The 17,964-nt window shown below is 45.1% G+C and overlaps 2 protein-coding genes across 5 annotated transcripts; one reads left to right on the top strand and one right to left on the bottom strand.

The window, feature by feature from the left end:
- Positions 1 to 3,366: 3,366 nt before the first annotated feature.
- On the top strand, positions 3,367 to 15,365 carry itga6a (integrin, alpha 6a). 4 transcript variants are annotated; one of them, XM_011609714.2, is made up of 26 exons: positions 3,368 to 3,660; positions 7,755 to 7,879; positions 8,072 to 8,151; positions 8,234 to 8,495; positions 8,634 to 8,765; positions 9,374 to 9,587; positions 9,675 to 9,868; positions 9,943 to 10,037; positions 10,126 to 10,253; positions 10,327 to 10,416; positions 10,515 to 10,576; positions 10,649 to 10,818; positions 10,993 to 11,136; positions 11,208 to 11,314; positions 11,470 to 11,632; positions 12,061 to 12,147; positions 12,223 to 12,302; positions 12,378 to 12,452; positions 12,533 to 12,635; positions 12,714 to 12,881; positions 12,990 to 13,079; positions 13,161 to 13,268; positions 13,371 to 13,469; positions 13,584 to 13,709; positions 14,025 to 14,143; positions 14,523 to 14,664. In XM_011609714.2, exons 1-25 carry the CDS (start codon positions 3,467 to 3,469, stop codon positions 14,130 to 14,132), a joined length of 3,204 nt encoding a protein of 1,067 aa, XP_011608016.1. In that variant the 5' UTR covers positions 3,368 to 3,466; the 3' UTR covers positions 14,133 to 14,143; positions 14,523 to 14,664. The 4 variants fall into 4 exon arrangements, with proteins under 4 accessions (XP_011608007.2, XP_011608016.1, XP_029701902.1 ...); XM_029846042.1 differs by having other exon boundaries at positions 12,220 to 12,302; XM_011609705.2 differs by lacking the exon at positions 14,025 to 14,143 and having other exon boundaries at positions 3,367 to 3,660; positions 12,220 to 12,302; positions 14,523 to 15,365.
- nup62l (nucleoporin 62 like) lies at positions 15,355 to 17,849 on the bottom strand. The gene is made up of 3 exons (XM_011609724.2): positions 17,695 to 17,849; positions 15,820 to 17,533; positions 15,355 to 15,738 (listed from the first exon to the last, which is right to left on the bottom strand). The coding sequence occupies exons 2-3, from the start codon at positions 17,515 to 17,517 to the stop codon at positions 15,580 to 15,582; spliced, it is 1,857 nt and encodes a 618-aa protein (XP_011608026.1). The 5' UTR covers positions 17,518 to 17,533; positions 17,695 to 17,849; the 3' UTR covers positions 15,355 to 15,579.
- Positions 17,850 to 17,964: the final 115 nt, after the last annotated feature.

Raw genomic sequence — 17,964 nt, 5'->3', positions numbered from 1 at the left:
TGCAGATGTGAGCTCGCTCTTTGATAACTTACAGCAGGAAAATAAACTTACGGTACATAAGCTAGCTTACATAAGCCAGTTTCAATAGATCTCAGCAACAAAGGGGGTTGTATTATTATTTTATTGTTTCTTGGCATCATCAGCAGAAGAGATCAATGAATTGTGGAGATCCTGAGGAATTTCTTTCCTGCCTTTGGCAGGGACAGCGAAAGAATCCCCAGAATTCCCTGTCATAGGCATGAGCCAAAGAAAGAATTCCAAAATGTTTACAAGGTCTCCTCTTTCTTCTCTCCCTGGTTCAGCGCATGTGCACACACACATGCACGCACGCACACACACACACACACACACACACACACACACACACACACTCTCTCTCTCTCTCTCTCACACACACACACACACACACACACACACACACACACACACACACACACACACACACACACACACACACACCCCGCCCAGGAGCCATAAATGGAAGTTGTCCTTTGTGTGAGGGGAGTGGAGCAGATTTACTACGGATGGTCTCCCTACAAAGGACCACATCAGTCTGACAACAGGACCAGGATCAGCTGCTGCCACTTTCACACAATAAGATTTGGAGGAGGGCTTCACACAACCACTGATGCACACACAACTTCTGTGGGCAGCAAGCATCCTTTTCCCTCTGCAGCAGAAGCTCTGACGATCCGACGCTTGTCTTACTCCAGGATGTAATGATGAACTCATCAACACGCTGCATTCTTTGCTTATATGTCAGCATACTGAGGTGAAGCATGTTACTGTTCTGCCCAAATACACACACACACACACACACGCGCGCACACACACACACACACGTATATCTCATGCTGTCAAATCCTTCTTAGACGGCTGAGCAGTTAGCTAAAAATTACCCTGACTGCGTGAATGGTTACTGTGGGAGTCTTTTTTAAAGCACCAGCAGGCCGTCAGGACAGACATGCCTAGAGTCTGTACCTTCCATATCTTGGCACAACAGACAAAACAATTTCCTGCAGCAGCTTTGCATTTCACTTTGTATGTTTCCTTGCTCCATCAGGAGAATCAGGCTCGGCTTCCTCCCTCCCTTGACTTAATTGCTCTGCCTCAGGCTTTAAGTTTGGGACCTTCCACAATGCAGTATTTGCCAATCAAAATGACTTAAGCTGCTAATAATAAATATGCTTGGCTGACAATCTGAATGGGTTGCATGATGTCGTGCCTGTGGATATGCTGTGCGTGCCCATTTGTCTGATGTGTTTTGGGCCTGGTTTCCTCCACCAGCCTCTGTTATGTTAATTCTATTATTAGGGAAAGTAAAGAAGTTTTTCCAACGGTCTCACCAGAATGAAGTGTTTCACAAAAGCTCCTAACCATATGAAAATGAAAACAGTTATACAACACTTTTTGCAGGGTTCACCCTTCCATTGTGTTTTTTGTCACATCAGCTCAGCCATCATCACAAAATTTGTATTATTTCAAATGCTTGCTGTAAAATTCCCTTCTGAAAAACATCTAATATGCAGAATATTACTCTTTCAATAGTTTTTAACAGACAGGCTGAGCTGAATTGATCTCCGCAGGTCTCCATGCAGTCATAATCTTGTTCTGGTGCAGCTAATCTGTGAAGAAAGGCCTGGTCACCTGCAGGGCTTCACCTCTTTGACCTGCACATCTCTCTGGTTTCCCCAAAGCGGCCTGGTATTGTCTCAGGTCCGGCTGACCTGAGACAATACCAGGCCGCTTTGGCTTCTCTTGCAGCTCAGCTTACAGCCCCTCCTGGGGCAAAAGAGCACATGAAAGTGGTGCCTGTGTGGTTTTGGTGTAGCCAGATGAAGGTGGTTCTACACCTTATCAGGAACACACAGGCTGAACAACACCTTCTGTTATGAAGCTATTAGCTACAGGTCAAGAGTTCTAACTACAACGGTGCTTCATGGAATACGAGTTATACATTCATATCATTAGAGCATTTATTTACATGTTACTGAGGGGAGGTGGTGAATAAACTATCGACCACGTTTATTTTAGCATTAGACTCAAGATGTTTTCGGCAAAAATAAAAGAGCGCAGCTTAAAAATCAAATATCAATAAACTGCACTAGGGAAGACAACTAGATTAAAGGGGAGTCAGTCAGTCAGTCAGTCAGTCAGTCAGTCAGTCAGTCAGTCAGTCAGTCAGTCAGTCAGTCAGCCAGATCTTAATGCAAGAATATCTGTAGTCATTGTGATGGTTAGGGTTTTTAACAGTCTAACACAGCCCGTACCACCACATCCTGCCAACACTAGCATGCACGCACGCACGCACGCACGCACGCACGCACGCACGCACGCACACACACACACACACACACACGCGCGCACACACAAAGCCCACATTGTGTTATGTTCTGCTATGCGATTGTGTCCCAGACTGGTTCCCACTTTGCCCCACCATCAAACACCAGTGCAGACACTGGGAGAAGAATGAAGCTTGTTTATGTTTCCTGGAGGTTTGGAAAATGACAAAGCAGTTCTCTTAAATATCCTCAGGGGACACAAACCAGAGCTAGATCATGAACTCAAACCTTCTGATGGTCAGTTATTTCGGATCAGGACCACAGCAGCTGTTACTGAGAGAGTGTATTAATATTTAATTCAGTTTGTTTTGCGTGGCTGAGCACTGCTGAATCAGGATCAGCCATTGTTCATGTTCAAATAGCTGTTTTCATCATATTAACCTTTTTGATAGCGAGTGAAATTCCAAATATTTCAGAGATAATGCAGCCGGTAAGTGACCTGCAGCAGCCTGCCTCAAGTCTGGCTGAATTTCAGATGTCTGTTTGTCCAGCTGAGCTTAACGCTTGCTGTTTATCTGCTTCGACTAAAGGAGCAGGTCAACCTTTGCTCCTCCACCCCATGTTTGTCTGTTTACCTTTGAAATAGAGGTGTGAAAAACCAACAAAAGACACATTTATGATGCCGTTAACAGGCCACACATGTCAAAGTTTTGGATGAGTAATAAAACACTGTCATCCTAATAAATTATCCTCATATTCAATATCAGATCTTTGTCATATGGACTCTTGGAACATGGCTTCCTTATTGAACCTTCTTATCAGTGTAAGTCATAAATGAGAAATGCCTTCAAAACCTTGTGATTCAGTTACACAGTTAACAGTTACACCAGTCACACCATCTCAACTGAATACAGCCCTGGTGATAACCCACATTTTCACACTATGACTCATCAAACGCCCAACGTAAAAGGAAATACCCGCCATGTAATAAATGAAGCCACAGATCAACTTCAGCGGACATTTACCCCACCTGTCTGTGCGTTTGCAGGGTATGACCAGAGGGGGCGCTGGGGGCATCCGCGCAGACTCCTGCAGGGGAGCGGTGCCGCTGCGGTTAATCTGCACCGCACTGAGCCGGAGGAAGCTCCAGGGTGAGGAGCTTCTAACTTCGATTACACCGGGTTATGGACAGCTCTACGATGCTACTGCACGGGAGGAACTTCGCTGGACTTTACCTGCTTTCTTATCTTCTGCTCCCAACTTCGGTTCTCACCTTTAACCTTGACACCAGTCACACCATCAGGAAAGACGGAGACCCGGGCAGCCTGTTCGGGTTCTCTCTGGCCATGCACAGGCAAATCAACCCGGATAAAAGGATGTGAGTGGTGTCCGCTGTTGCACTTTTCTGCTGTTCAGATCTGTGAGGGATCACCGGAATGGTGATCCCACGTTAATGTAAGAAATCAAAACTGACCTCCTATCTGAATTTATTTGTGTCACAGCGATGTCAGAAATGACACCAGTTTTTAAAAGTTGGTATCCAGTGTTTGCGTCCACTTTGCGCGTACTTTTGCTCCAGTTTAAAGTTTCAAAGTCTCGCTGTGGCGCTTAGAATATAAAACGGGAAGGAGCTTAAGAACAACAAGTGAATGAACAATAGTTTCGACTGTGATGTAAATGTGCGCGTAAAGTTAAAAGTAAGAGGGCAGAGAGGGGAGAGCTGCTGTGTAGCTGCTGATAGTGCGCGAATCTGTTTGCTGATCAGTTTTCTATTGTTTTCAATGTAGGTCTGCTGATTTCCCCGTTTCAATGATGGCCCACTTTCTCTGACTTTTGTCAGACTGTCAGAATCTACAACAGTAGGGTTTGTAGCACGTCTGTTGTAACAATGCAAACGCCACACCATGTACCCGAGCCAGTCCTGAAGGAGCACAATGGGATCAGAGCAGCCATGCCTGGTCATCCAAGTGAGGAGGTGGCAAGTCGAAGCCTGTGATCTGCGTGAGGCTGCATGCAAGAGCCCTTGATTCTCCTGGTCGCAGGAAGGGGCCTCTGCAGCAGCATGTAGCAACGATAATGAGGAGCCCTGATAGAGGCTCTTAGAGATTGCTCAGATTACCCACAATGTGGAATTTTATCTGAACTGTGGCTCGGATGTGCCGAAGGAACTGGCAGTCTTTGCGTGCATGTGTGCAAGAGCTCTTCTGCTTTTTACCCTCTTTTTTTTTTAAATAGGTGGTGCTTTGGTTGGAGTCGACCATGTAAAATGTAGTGTTTGTTGGGCAAATGGGTTGTGGAAGGTGACACCAGACTGTGAGTTTTCAGCCAGTAAAAGTCACCTTGTTTACACATTCACCTGCTTAAAAAGGGTGAACCAGGTTTCCTTTAGAATTCACTGGAAAGTTATAGAATACCTGAATACTTGAAAGGAAACTGTTGGTTCTGACCTGACAAATGTAGACCTCCTGGACAGTAGCTGTAGCCTCAGCCACAGCCTGGGGAGTCAAGTCAGAGTCACTCTGCACTCTGCACCTGCGTGTTGGGTTCATATTCAAACAAGTTTGAAGCAGATTTCTGTGGAGCATCTGCACCACAACCATAAAAACATATGAGAGGAACCAGAACTGGATCTAACGTCCTGTTCTTGTAGCTACATTGTGAGGAGATTTGTTGCTGGCTTTGCTTTCAACAGTTGAAGGAACTATGCTGTTCCTCCCATGGATTTGTTGAAAGCGCCAAAGTATTTATGGCGTTATTATGTCTTCGTCTTCATATTGTTTTAAGATAAGAGGCGAAATCATGGGCATTTGTGCTCCGGCATCAGCCACAGAGGCAGCTGTGAATGTGCTGGAGAAGGACTTGACATTCTTTGAAGACAACTGGAGAAAACGTCCCACCGGCTGGTCATGCAAACACCATCTGTGCTCATGTAACTGGAGAGATTAAAATGCATCAGCGACTCATCTGGTGACCCACTCCAGCCTGCCATCCCGCTGGAGTTTGGCCGGTATCGGAGCAGCCTGGGCAGAAGACTACAGGCCGCGTGATGACTCGTTTAACGTCGCGAAGGCGTCGTTAGAACAGCTGCAGCAGGTTTGGCTGCAGTGAGTGCACAGCTGTGGGTGAGCTGGATCACATCTGTCAACAAACAGCACTGAGGTCATTGTGTAAACCTACAGCGGTGGCTGCATCTTCCCCCACGCTGTATGTGGATTATTGATAATAATAATGATGATAATAATTAACTGGGGTTTATCGGTGTGTTTTATGAGTGAGGTTATAGTTTAACTGCCAGTTAAGTGTGTATGAGTGTGTTTGTAATTCATTTCAAAGCTAAGTGGTCCCCACTGAGGACCGTCTACTGGTGTGGTCTGTCACATATCAGCTCTCAAGATTCTGCATCTGCCACTCTCTGAGGCAGATGTGGTTTGAGGGGGTGAGATGTTCTCTGCTGCGTTATAAAAAGAACAGTAAAGCCAGCAGATTGTGGTTTTGTCTGTAAGATGCTGCTTTACTGTCACACATCATCAATTCTGGACACTCAAGAAGCAGGAAGAACATATGTCTTTTTTGGGCCATTCTTATTTGGAAGTTGAATTAAATTTTGTTAAAGTTTATTGATTAATCAAGGAGCATCGCCGCAGAAGAACTCCTGGCAGCAGTTTGCAGTCATGTCTGATGAAATATGCCATAAGCCCTCCCCAGCTGTCTTTAGAATGAGGCTGGAATGTCAGATGGAGGCTGCGTTGGTTAAAGTTCTTGTGGGTATTTGCATTTCACTGGGCTTTGTCTGCAGTTTGTTCTTCAGTCTTACAGCAGAGTTCCTCGGGGGGGGGGGGGGGGGGGGGGGGGGGGGGTCCTTGTTTAACAAATGCATAGAACAAGAGCAATAGGACAGTTTCAGATGGGACTGGGGGAGAAGGACGCGTGCAGGGGTTCTTCCTCTCTAAACTCTCAACAGGATGAGAAATTTGCTTATTCACACGTGGATGCACAGCTCCATCATGTGTAGAATATTTGTATTCCTTTCCCCAAATAACGATGATGCTAATTCAATTGTCTTGTTCTGATTGTCCATAAGCTGCGGAGCCACTGAAGTTGGTCTCCTCCGCTGTCTCCGATGTTTACCAGTTCACCTCAGCTGTTGAGGAGTGGAACTGATATGCTGCACTTTGCCCTGTTTCAGCATAAACTGCACAGAAACAGGTCACCTGCATCAGGAAATAGCCTGCTTCCTTTCTGTCTTCAGCATATGAAGTTGAATATAACATGTAGGTTTCAGAACGTCTCCAGTCTCACTGAGGCCTCAGTTTGAAACCACCTTTTTTCAACTATTGAGGTTAAGGAAATACAGCCAAAAATCTCTTTACACAAAGAACACTTTTGGGTGACAGTGTCAAAAATCATAAAACTTTACAGCATTGCTGGTATTACTTCCTGTAAATTTCTCACCTCTTCATTAGACCTGTGCTGTTGGACATATCTACTTGTTTCTGATTCATGCTTTTGGAGTGTGTGGTTTTAGAGAAGAGGCAGATATGATCAGTGAACTGTGTCATGACAGACCACTGAACACACTCCAAATTGTCTGCTCCGCTGCTCCTTTGCCCTCTGCAGAATGCAGGACAGCACTCTACTGTCCTGCCCCGACATTTTCCATTTAGTTCTTCATCATCAGATGCTGCAGCCCTTCCAGTTAACTGTTGAATCCAGAAGGCTTTTCACAGAACTTGCAAAACCGCCCATCTTTTGAAATGCAAAATAAGTGTTTTAAGCGAGGACGCGTACAAAAACATACTTGCGCTCTATAATTTAGTGATTTTAAATGCGTAACTATGACAAACAATGCAACTTCAAATAACTGATGGCTGTGATCCAGCCAGACTCTTCAGTTTGATGACAACAGAGCTTTGTTTACAGAAAACAGGATTAATTTAAAGGTCCAGTGTTTGAATATTTTAATTAATCACTCTCAGAATTGAATATAACAATACTAGATGTGTTTTTTTTAATGAAGTAATGAGAACTTAGCATACTAACTGCTGTCTTTTTGTTCACTCAGCAGTAATATATTTATAAATATTGACACGGGTCCCCCTCCATATGTGCGAGAATGTTGCTCCCCCGTGTTTCTATGGTAACCCAAAATCAACAGGCTTCAAGGACAACTTTAGCTACTTTAACTCATTAGCTATAATCTCTCTGGTAGCTTTAGTGACTTGTGGAGCGATTTCCTCCAAGGCTACCACAATAGCAGTCCAGATAAAAGTTGCACCCAGAACCTCCTGGCTGTCTTGCTGTTGCCATCGCCGTCTCTGCCACTGATGTTCTCACAGACAGGTTCCAAATTCAACAAGCTACCGAACAGGAGCTCAGAAGGATGTTGTAAAGACGGGGATCCAGGCGGGAGCGGGCCGTCCATTCCAAAAGGGTGTCAGTGTTCGACCATGTTGCTTTGTGTGTTTTGCCCAGACTGCTGATCGGTGCCCCCAGAGCCAAAGCTTTAGGAAAACAGACGTCCAGCTTCACAGGAGGCCTCTACAAATGTGAGATCACCCCGTTTAAAGACTGTGAGCGTGTTGACTTTGATAATGAAGGTAATCTATCTATCTATCTATCTATCTATCTATCTATCTATCTATCTATCTATCTATCTATCTATCTACCTATCTACCTATCTACCTATCTATCTATCTATCTATCTATCTATCTATCTATCTATCTATCTATCTATCTATCTATCTAGTCTGTCTGTCTGTCAATGATTCATATTGGTTTTTGATTTAAAGAGAACACACAGACAGAGAAGAAGGAGAATCAGTGGATGGGGGTGATGGTTCAGAGTCAGGGGCCTGGAGGAAAGATTGTGGTGAGTCTCTCTCTCTCCCACATTTGCAACATCTTTCAGTCCTGGTTTGATTTTCAGAGGTTGTTGCCTTTGGTCGTTTCAGACTTGTGCTCATCGCTATCAGAGGCGCATGTTTGCCAACACCCCTCAGGAGTCCTGGGACATCACCGGGCGCTGTTATGTCTTGAGTCAGGACCTGACCATTGACGTATCCTCTGATGAAGATGGAGGCAACTGGAACTTCTGTGACGGCCGACCCAGGGGCCACGAGATGTTCGGCTCCTGCCAGCAGGGTTTGGCGGCTACTTTCACTAAGGATTACCATTACTTGGTGTTTGGAGCTCCGGGAGCTTACAACTGGAAAGGTACCAGATAATAATACCTGCCACCCAGTATTCCACTTCTTAGATCAATACAAGTTAAATTCAAGCTTGGATTCTGTTTAAATTGTAAAATATTTCTTCTCAGCCATCTGCTGTTTTGCTCTCTTATCTCCTCTGCAGGCATTGTACGAATGGAGCAAAAGAACAACACCTTGCTTGAGATGGGCGTGTATGACGACGGCCCATATGAAGTGGGCGACGAGCATCTCCTGAACCCCGACCTTGTGCCGCTGCCTGCTAACAGCTACCTTGGTGAGAGTCCACCTACAGAACACATATAACCAGCTCTGCAGGTCACTTCTATCCTGATGACCTCAGTGATCCGCACCTCTGGGCCACCTCCCATGTGCTCCTAGTTTTTGATGCTATCTTATAAAGAAACAATTAAGTTGATCAAATCTATTTCTATTAAAATCTATAAAATTATTGGTGTTGAAATATTTTAAAAATATATATTTAATTTGCAAAACACATTCTGCCAAGTCAAGATGATGCTTCTTGTTGTTGAAATTTAGTGACCTCAATTGGTGGTCATGGGTAACTGCAGTAGGGTGGGAGGACACTGAGTTTAAGATTAATTAATTTAGATGTTATTGTAAATGTTTACCATTACGACTATTCTTCAGCTACCAATTTATTGATGTTTGGTGTTTATTCTGTTTTATCTCCATAACAAAAAGCAGCTAAATTATGTTTAGAAAACCGCTCAGAAAAGGCCCCTAAAGGAACAATGTGTATGGATTTTTAAGTACTAAAAAATAATAAATAATACTAATAAATAATAATTGGGGAGCGGTAGGTAGTGTGAATGTAAAAGTGTTCATCCAAGTGTTCATCCAAGCCATGATGTCACACCCCAGGATTCTCCCTGGACACGGGACACAGAGTCATCAGCAGTTTGGTCCTGACCGTGGTGGCTGGTGCCCCCAGAGCCAATCACAGTGGAGCTGTGGTCCTGTTGAAGAAAAAGAGCGACGCCTCTTTCAAGCTCGTGGTAGAGCACACCTTTTATGGGCCAGGACTGGCGTCCTCTTTCGGATACGACGTGGCCGTGGTTGACCTCAACGGTGATGGGTGGGAAATGGTTTCATACACAAACTGGACAACAAAAAAACACCCATAATAAACATGCACAATAATCTGTGCATGGCTTTGATCCAGATGGCAGGACATTGTCGTTGGAGCTCCTCAGTTCTACATGAAGGATGGAGATGTTGGAGGAGCCGCTTTCGTCTACATGAACCGAGAAGGCCGCTGGGACGGAGTGATGCCCGTCCGGCTGAATGGCACCAAAGACTCGATGTTTGGACTGGCGGTGGAGAACATTGGAGATGTCAATCAAGACTCATTTGAAGGTAATTAACAGCCTTTATTTAGCATATTTATGCATTCTATTTCTGTTTCTCTGAGCAGTTTTTACCTTTTGTAGACATTGCAGTGGGAGCTCCCAACGAGGAAGGCGGTGCTGGAAGAGTCTTTATCTATCACGGCTCTAAACAAGGGGTCAAAACCCGTCCTGCACAGGTTTCAAGCTGCACCAGGGGATATTTGAACTGTTTTCTTGATGTCAACTTATTTTACTTATTTTCCTGTAATCTCTGCTTTATTACAGATCCTTTCAGGAAAGGGATACAACATGAAACTTTTTGGATATTCTTTGGCAGGAAACATGGATTTAGATGGGAACTCTTATCCAGATGTGGCTGTAGGCTCTCTGTCCGACACAGCTGTAATCTTTAGGTAATGTTTCTATTAAGCACTGACACATAAACTTCAAACAATTCGTTTCTTATAGTCACAGCATTTCCTGCAGGGCTCGACCAATCATCAGCATCCAAAGAGATGTCAGGGTGTCTCCGCAGGAAGTCGATCTTGCAGTCAAAACGTGTGGTAACAGCATTTGGTGGGTGTATTCCCCAATATTTTATATTATTTTATCACATTTAAAACCTGTTTTATAAAAGGTTAGATAAATAATATTAATGACCTCCCCATCCTCAGCTTCACTGTGGACACATGCTTCACCTACACAGCAAATACGGCTTCTTACAACCCTAAACTAAGTGAGTGAGTGGGAAAAACACATTTGTTTTAATAAATACACAAGTCCTCTAACACATCCCTCTGTCCTGCAGCTGTCGGCTTCTCCGTGGAGTCGGATGGAGATCGCAGGAAGCAGGGGCTTCCCTCCAGACTCGTGTTCCTCAACATGTCGCGCTCTGACACGGACTACCAGTTCAACGGCACATTAGACCTCCGCAGCCAGAAACAAGAAACATGCATCAAGATATTGGGCAAACTGAAGGTAAAAAAGGATTTTTACATCAAAAAAGAAAGATTCTGCTAAAACTTACTACCAACCAGGTCTGGAAATTTAGGACATCATATACACAGAAGTGATTAAATGTTTTAATTTGTGTGAGCTTCCAGGCTTTTCTTGCTGTAGTAATTTACCTCACTGTGACTCTTATGTTTGCAGGACAACATCAAGGACAAGCTGCGCAGCATTCCCATAGAGGTGTCTTCGGAAATATTGGGCACCAGAAGACACAAGTCAAAGAACGGCCTCCCACAGCTCATGCCAATACAAGATGCTTCTCAGCTGAGCAAAGATGTTGTCATGGTAACCAGTGAGACAGAAACCTGCAATATACTGTTGTGCAAAAAGGAAAATAATAAGGGCTGTCTTTGCAGGTCAACTTTGTGAAGGAGGGCTGTGGAAGCGATCACGTCTGTAACAGTAACTTAAAGATGGAGTACAAGTTACACTACAAGCAGGATCCGTACTCCCCACTACCCGTGTGAGTGTTAATCCTCCAGATAAATCCATCATTCATCTGTGTCAAATTTTGACGTTCATTTTAACATTTTCCTGTGATGTTTCCCTGTTGTTTCACATTTGAATGAGTGAAAAAAAAGAGTAATTTTTATCACTCTGTGCGTGCATGTGTCACAGCGAGAACAACATTCCCGTGTTTCATCTGAGCTACCAGAGGAAGGATTTAGCTGTACAGATCACCGTCAGCAACACAAACGGAGATGACGCGTACGAGGCCAGGTTGCTGGCGACTTTTCCCAAAATGCTCTCCTACTCCGGAGTCCGCTCACACTCAGCAACGGTACGTGAGACTTCAGCGACCTCTTGTGGACACATGTACGCGTTACATCTGATTGGGTGTAATATTATTGTCTGTTTCATGTCTTTTCTCTGCTGTGCTTTGGCTTTATGATCCTCTTAATGAAAGTAAGTAAGAACAAGAACAGACAAAAATACGTATATTTCCAATAGGTGAGTTATAGTTTTTTCTTTGGCTTAGGATTTATTTGTCTACTAAGGATAAAAACTGCTATTTTGTTTTTGTTTTTCGTTTTTCAAAAGCCAAGTCAATAGCTTTAAGAAACAGTTCTACCTGGCTTTCCATTGCTGTGAAGACAAGTTCTTATTAGGTGAAAATATATGAATTAAAAGATGTTCAGATGAATGATGTTGGGTAGGAGACATCGATACATAAATGCAAATAAATAAATCAGCTTTTTTTTTTCACAGACGGAAAAGCCGATCATCTGCACAGCCAATCAGGACGGCTCTCAGGCCGACTGTGAGCTGGGGAATCCATTTAAACGAGACTCAAAGGTACACGGTCAATTGACGCCTTCGCCCCTCCGCTGCTGTGCATTAATTGTGATGGTTGTTTGCTTCTGTAAGCAGGTCACATTTTACATCATCCTGAGCACCACAAACATGTCTGTGGACACCACAGAGATCAACATTGACCTACAGCTTCAAACGTAGGTCCTTCTGCCTCGTCCTGAGCATTAGACTGCACAAGAAAAAGATGAATAAACAGATAACTCATGTTTCAGAACAAGTGTACAAGACATCAACCCTGTCCAAGTGAAGGCTAAAGTTGTCATTGAATTTCCACTGTCAGTCAGTGGGTGAGTGTGTTAAATCACCGTTTGATCAAAATAAACATGACAGGTGTGTGTAATGACGCACTATTGGCTCTTCTCAACAGACAAGCCAGGCCCAATCAGGTCTCTTTTGGAGGCGTTGTGAAGGGGGAAAGTGCTATGAAGACAGAGGAAGAGATCGGAAGTTTGATTAACTTCACATTCACAGTGGGTCCCTTACAGTGGAGGCCTTAAAATAATCTCTGCCATCACGTCTATTCTTTACAGAACTGCTTTATTCCACAGATAAACAACTTGTGGAAGTCTGCAGTCAAAGCCTCTCTTAACATTCACTGGCCCAAGTGGAACAAAGACGGGAAATGGCTCCTGTATCTGGTGAGGATCTCTTCTACTGGACCGCAGGAAATCCTCTGTTCACCACTGTCAGAAGTCAACTCTCTTAAGCTCCAGCAGGTAATGTTTTATTTTTCCTTTTATTGATGTTTTGCAACTGGCCAAAGTCAACAAGTCCTCACTGCTTAATATAACGAGAATAAATAACACTTGATTATTGGTTGTCAGGACTTGGCGTCCCCCAGGTCCAAGCGTGAAATTGGGGAAAGAAAACGTGTTGGCAAGGCGACTCTGCTGTCAGGCAAAAATAAAGTGCTGGTAGGTTTTTTAACGCATATATTTACATCTTTAAAAAATACATCAATCCGTTTTATTTTTAAAAGTCTTCTTCTTTCCCAGTCGTGTGATAAGGGAAGTAGATGTGTGGTACTCGAGTGCCCCCTACAGGGTGTGGATGGTACAACAGTAGAACTGAGATCCCGCCTCTGGAACTCGACTTTCATTGAGGTAACACTTTGTGCCTCTTTTGCTTCTTTTCCTCCATTTTTTGGGGGGGAGCGGGTGCAGTTTTTGTGCGTTATTTTACAAAAGGTTTGTGTGTTGTTGCAGGATTATGCTGCTCTTTTACACTTAGACATTGTTGTGAGGGCATCACTTGTCCTTCACAGTCAGGCTAAAAACATAATTCTGAGAACTCCTGACACTGAGGTAAGTAAAACTCCACATAAAATAAAATAAAGATTTCATATACTTTTTTGAGGGATCCTGCTGACTAAAGCTGGATCTAACAGGATTTTTCTTTTGTTTGGGTGGTGATTACAGGTGATGTTGACAGTGTCACCAGAACCTACTGTTGCACAGCACACTGGAGTTCCCTGGTGGATCATTCTGGTTGCTGTTCTAGCAGGAATCCTGATTCTGGCTCTGCTGGTCTTTCTGCTCTGGAAGGTGAGTAAGGTGACATCAGGTCTGACTGACATTTTGTGAATATTCTATTTAGTTTATTCATTTAAAGCTCTTTTTGAGCATATCTATGGAGGCTCAGAGAGGTCTATATACTGTATGTCTAACTTTATTGAATTGTAACAGGCCCAATTAGTGTTGATAGAAAACTTTATACAGTTTAAAATCTGTGTGGGACAAATTAGTGTTCAAATGTTGTGGTGTGAGATGGAATACTGTTTTTCTGGAGCAAATTGGCCTCGGTTTATAATCACTGTTTTGGTTTTGTGTCACTCCTCATCCAACGTGCTCCCCCCTCAGTGTGGTTTCTTCAAGAGAGCATCAAAAGACCAATACGATGCTGCGTATCACAAGGCACAGATCCACGTTCAGCCGTCAGACAAAGACAAACTCTCTGCTGAGGCCTGAGTTATGCAGGGGTAAAATAAAAGCTGTCAACATGGAGTGTGACCTATGAACTCACTGTCTGGCCAATTCAGCTGACTTCATGTGGGAAAATTCAAACATGTACATTACTGAAGAGCACGAGGCGTTTCAGAAAATGAACGCCGGACTGATCTGGGGCTTCTCTACTGTACATGTGTCTGAATTTTGCCTAAACTGCTGCATTTTTATCCTTTAAAAAAAAAGAAAATTCCACAGGAGCTGTGACTGACAAGGCTTTTGCCGCTCGCTTGCTTCAGATTAAAACCCGCAAAGCATGCTTAACATTCCCGCACACCTCCCCCCGTTTGCGTGAGAAATATCTGGCATTTCTCAAGCTTTAATAATGTTATTTTAAATCTCCACCCTTTCCAGTGTGGCTTCTTCACGCGCCCCCTGCAGGAGGACAGCGTCCCCCGTTACCACGCTGTGCGGATCAAGAAGGAAACTCCAGAGTACAAAGACGGATTCAAGCGGGACTCGTTTGAAAAGAAGCCGTGGGTGACGACCTGGAGCGATCATGAAAGCTACTCGTGAACCATCGAGGCTTTCGCCTTCGTGAACACGCTGCTCAGTGATTTTTGTGAAGAACGGTCCCTTTCAGGAACTACAGGTTCACTTGGTCTCCACTATGCAAATGATGAAATGTTTTTGTATGTTTTGTATATATTTCATAGTTGTGCACACTGTATTTATTTTTGATAAAAGAAAAATTCAGGCAGCCAAAGAATTTTTTTTAATTAACTCCTGAAGTGTTTTCTGTTCATGCGTCTGTATCTTTCCTGACAGATAAAATGCATGTGGAGAAAGTACAGCTCACTCACTGTAAATGTCTGTGGAAGTTCTGAACTTGTTGGTGAACTAGAATCTTCTGTGCAAAGAAAGGTACAAGAATCATATTTCCACCTCCTGGGTGTCGTGAGATCATGGTAGTATTCACTGTAACGTAGCTGATCACTGAAAAAAGATGTCATTAATGTGAATGATCTGAAATCTTCGAGGATATGTGGATAAATTTACAACCTACAAATGGTTAAATACTTTTTTTCCTTTCCGTGGTTGAAAGAGTTGATCGCTAAGCAGCTTCTGTTGATGGGATGTCAGAAATGTTACAGCGGTTCGAACAAATTCATTCAAAATCATTCGAGCTGTGAACTGTAAATGTTGCCTTCCACATGGCAAAATTACTGTTGGAAATAAAGATCAATTGCAAACCAACTGAAGCGATTTATTTAATATTTAGAACAAGCATGACATTTTCATTAGATTCCTGTTGTCAGCACTTCATTGAAAAGCTATTGAATAGAAAAGGTCACTCTGGAGAGGAAACAGGTGCGAAGGCTGGATTTTCCCTCCACAAAGAACACTATCTTATTTACTACAGAACACAAAGCACAATCCTTGCTTAGCATTACCATATCTGACGTCCAGATCAGTCAAACGTCAAACGAAAGGTTTTCTCCTGCTCTTTGCGCTGGTTGTCACACAATTTGGAAACTTCCTCCACTCTCCTCTGCAGAAGGACCGAGTTCTGGTCGATCCACTGAAGGGAATCCATGTGGGTGTTAAGGATTTTACAGATCTGCTGAAGCTATGGGAGAAAAGAGACATTTTACCATGCAGCAATGAAGCAACACAGAGCCACAAAGGTTTAAATCAGGTCGGGTCTTACTGGATCGCTGCTATCAGCCGGACCGCTGGACGTGTTCAGGTGCTCGATGATCTCCTTCAGGTCCTGTGACATACGCTTTAGCTGCGCGTCCACGTTTTCGGCAAGCTTGTACGTTCTTTCACGCTCCTCGTCGGCGTTCTGCATGTAGATGGTGCCGCTCTGCTCTTTCACAGACTCCTCCAGTGGACACAGCAGGTCCTCCAGCTCCTTCTGTTGCGACAGGATAAAATCCAGCTCCTGGTTTAGCCTCCTCTGGTCCAGCTTCACCTTCTCCATCTCCTTGTGCAGGGACGTGATCTTCTCGCCGTTCTCCACCAGCATGCGGTCCCATGCGTTAACTTGCGTGGCTTGCTGTAGGAAGTGCCTCTCTTGGTCCTCAAGCTCCAGACTCCACTTGTTTATGAGAGCCTCTAACTGGGCATAGGTCATCACTGGCGGGGCAGCGGTTGTCGTGAGAGACGAGGCTATGGCCGTTGCTGTGGCGCTTGTAGAAGGTGCTGGTTTGAGACCCAGAGTGAAGCCTGTGGGGGGGACTGTTGCGGCTGCTGCTGTCGTGGTAGCTGAGGCAGCAGTGGGCGTTGCTGCTCCGAGAGGTTTGAGCGTGAAAGCCAGACCCCCAGCAGCTGCTGTGGTTGTGGCAGTGGACGTGCCCGGCGCTAAAGTTGCCGCTACGCCCAAAGGAAAGCCGGTACTTGCTGTCGTCGTAGCGGCAGCCATAGCAGTAGTGATGGGTGTAGTGAAGAGCGAAGAACCTGAAATTGTGGCTGTCTGGGTGGAAACAGGAGGAGCTGGAGTGGATGAAGGTTTAATTCCAAAGGCAAACCCTCCACCCTGACCTGGTACGGATGCAGCAATGGAGGTTGGTTGGGTCTGGCTGCCCAAGGTAAGGTTAGATGGAGCGCTCGTACCAAAGGAGAAGCCCCCCCCAGAGGAAGCAGGTGGGGCTGCAGGTGTGGTGGCTTGGACCTTGGGGGGTCCAAATGGGAACCCAGTAAAAGAGCTGCCTGTTCCTGTTGTTGCTGCTGCTGCTGTGAGGGCTGCTGCTGCTGCTGCTGCTGCTGGGGCAGCTGTGAAGGCTGCTGCTGGGGCTGCTGCTGCGGCTGGGGCAGCTGTGAAGGTTGCTGCTGGGGCAGCTGCGAAGGCTGCTGACAGGGTTGCTGCGGCTGGGGCAGCTGCGAAGGCTGCTGACAGGGTTGCTGCTGCTGGGGCAGCTGTGAAGGCTGCGGCTGGGGCAGCTGCGAAGGCTGCTGACAGGGTTGCTGCGGCTGGGGCTGCTGCAGGCTGGGAAGCTTGAGGAGTACCAAAACTGAAGCCTCCTCCAGTAGTTGCAGCGGCAGCAGTGGTCTGTGCCGGCAAACCTGCACCCAGGGCAAACCCAGTTCCCCCAGCTGGAGTTGCAGGTGAACCAAAGGTCAGTCCTGATGGCGTGGCCTGAGGAGCAGTGCCCAAACCTAAAGAAGTGGCGGCAGGGGTCCCAAAAGAGAACCCTCCGCCGGATACTGTGCTCTTCGCTGGGGTCCCAAAACCGAAGGAGTTTGGGGCACCCGGAGTCCCAGTGCCGAAGGAAAAGCCCCCTCCTGGAGCGGCGGGTGTGGAACTTGTCATCCCAAAGGTCGAACCTGTGGCTGTGGCTGTTGTCTTCTGAGTTCCAAAAGAGAAGCCAGTGGAGCCTTGTCCAAAAGTAAATCCGCCACTCATTTTAAATGCAACGTTACTGTAAACAGATAGATCACAAAATGGTTACTTCCTCCCTTGAACTCGCTTTGCGTTTTGGCGGGTCACGGACACCAGTAAATTAAGATTAAGTTAAAGCTTAAACAGTCCCTCATCTACGGTACCGCATAAAACTTTATCGATTCACAAAGTTAAACGTACGTTTAGTGATATGAGCTGATCCCAAACGCAAGCCAGAATCCCAAAAACAAATCCGTCACAAAACGTGGCCCGCTACTTTTACTTCTTTATGCAGGCATCTGGTCAGACAACTATAGGAAATGACGACACCTATGAGAAGAAGAATTCTTCTCCCCGAGTTTTGTCTGCAAGGACACAACCCCGCCCATAACTAGTGATTGACAGGGTCTACGACCACCCACAGTCATCATCAGACCAAAATCGAGGTTTCATTGGTACGAATATCCGACT

This window comes from Takifugu rubripes, chromosome 1 (genome assembly GCF_901000725.2).
Source record: "Takifugu rubripes chromosome 1, fTakRub1.2, whole genome shotgun sequence".
NCBI classification, from domain to species: Eukaryota; Metazoa; Chordata; class Actinopteri; order Tetraodontiformes; family Tetraodontidae; genus Takifugu; species Takifugu rubripes.
Note: the sequence above shows the minus strand (reverse complement) of the source record. Positions and strands in the feature narration are given on the sequence as shown.

What these genes read in the sequence shown, in the direction of transcription:
- itga6a (XM_011609705.2), top strand. Translation starts at nt 3,467, where the DNA reads ATGGACAGCTCTACGATGCTACTGCACGGGAGGAACTTCGCTGGACTT. An exon ending in TGATTAACTTCACATTCACA is followed by an intron (nt 12,636 to 12,713) that starts GTGGGTCCCTTA and finishes TTTATTCCACAG; the next exon opens with ATAAACAACTTGTGGAAGTC. An exon ending in CAGGCAAAAATAAAGTGCTG is followed by an intron (nt 13,080 to 13,160) that starts GTAGGTTTTTTA and finishes CTTCTTTCCCAG; the next exon opens with TCGTGTGATAAGGGAAGTAG.
- nup62l (XM_011609724.2), bottom strand. Translation starts at nt 17,517, where the DNA reads ATGAGTGGCGGATTTACTTTTGGACAAGGCTCCACTGGCTTCTCTTTT. An exon ending in CGGCTGATAGCAGCGATCCA is followed by an intron (nt 15,739 to 15,819) that starts GTAAGACCCGAC and finishes TTTCTCCCATAG; the next exon opens with CTTCAGCAGATCTGTAAAAT.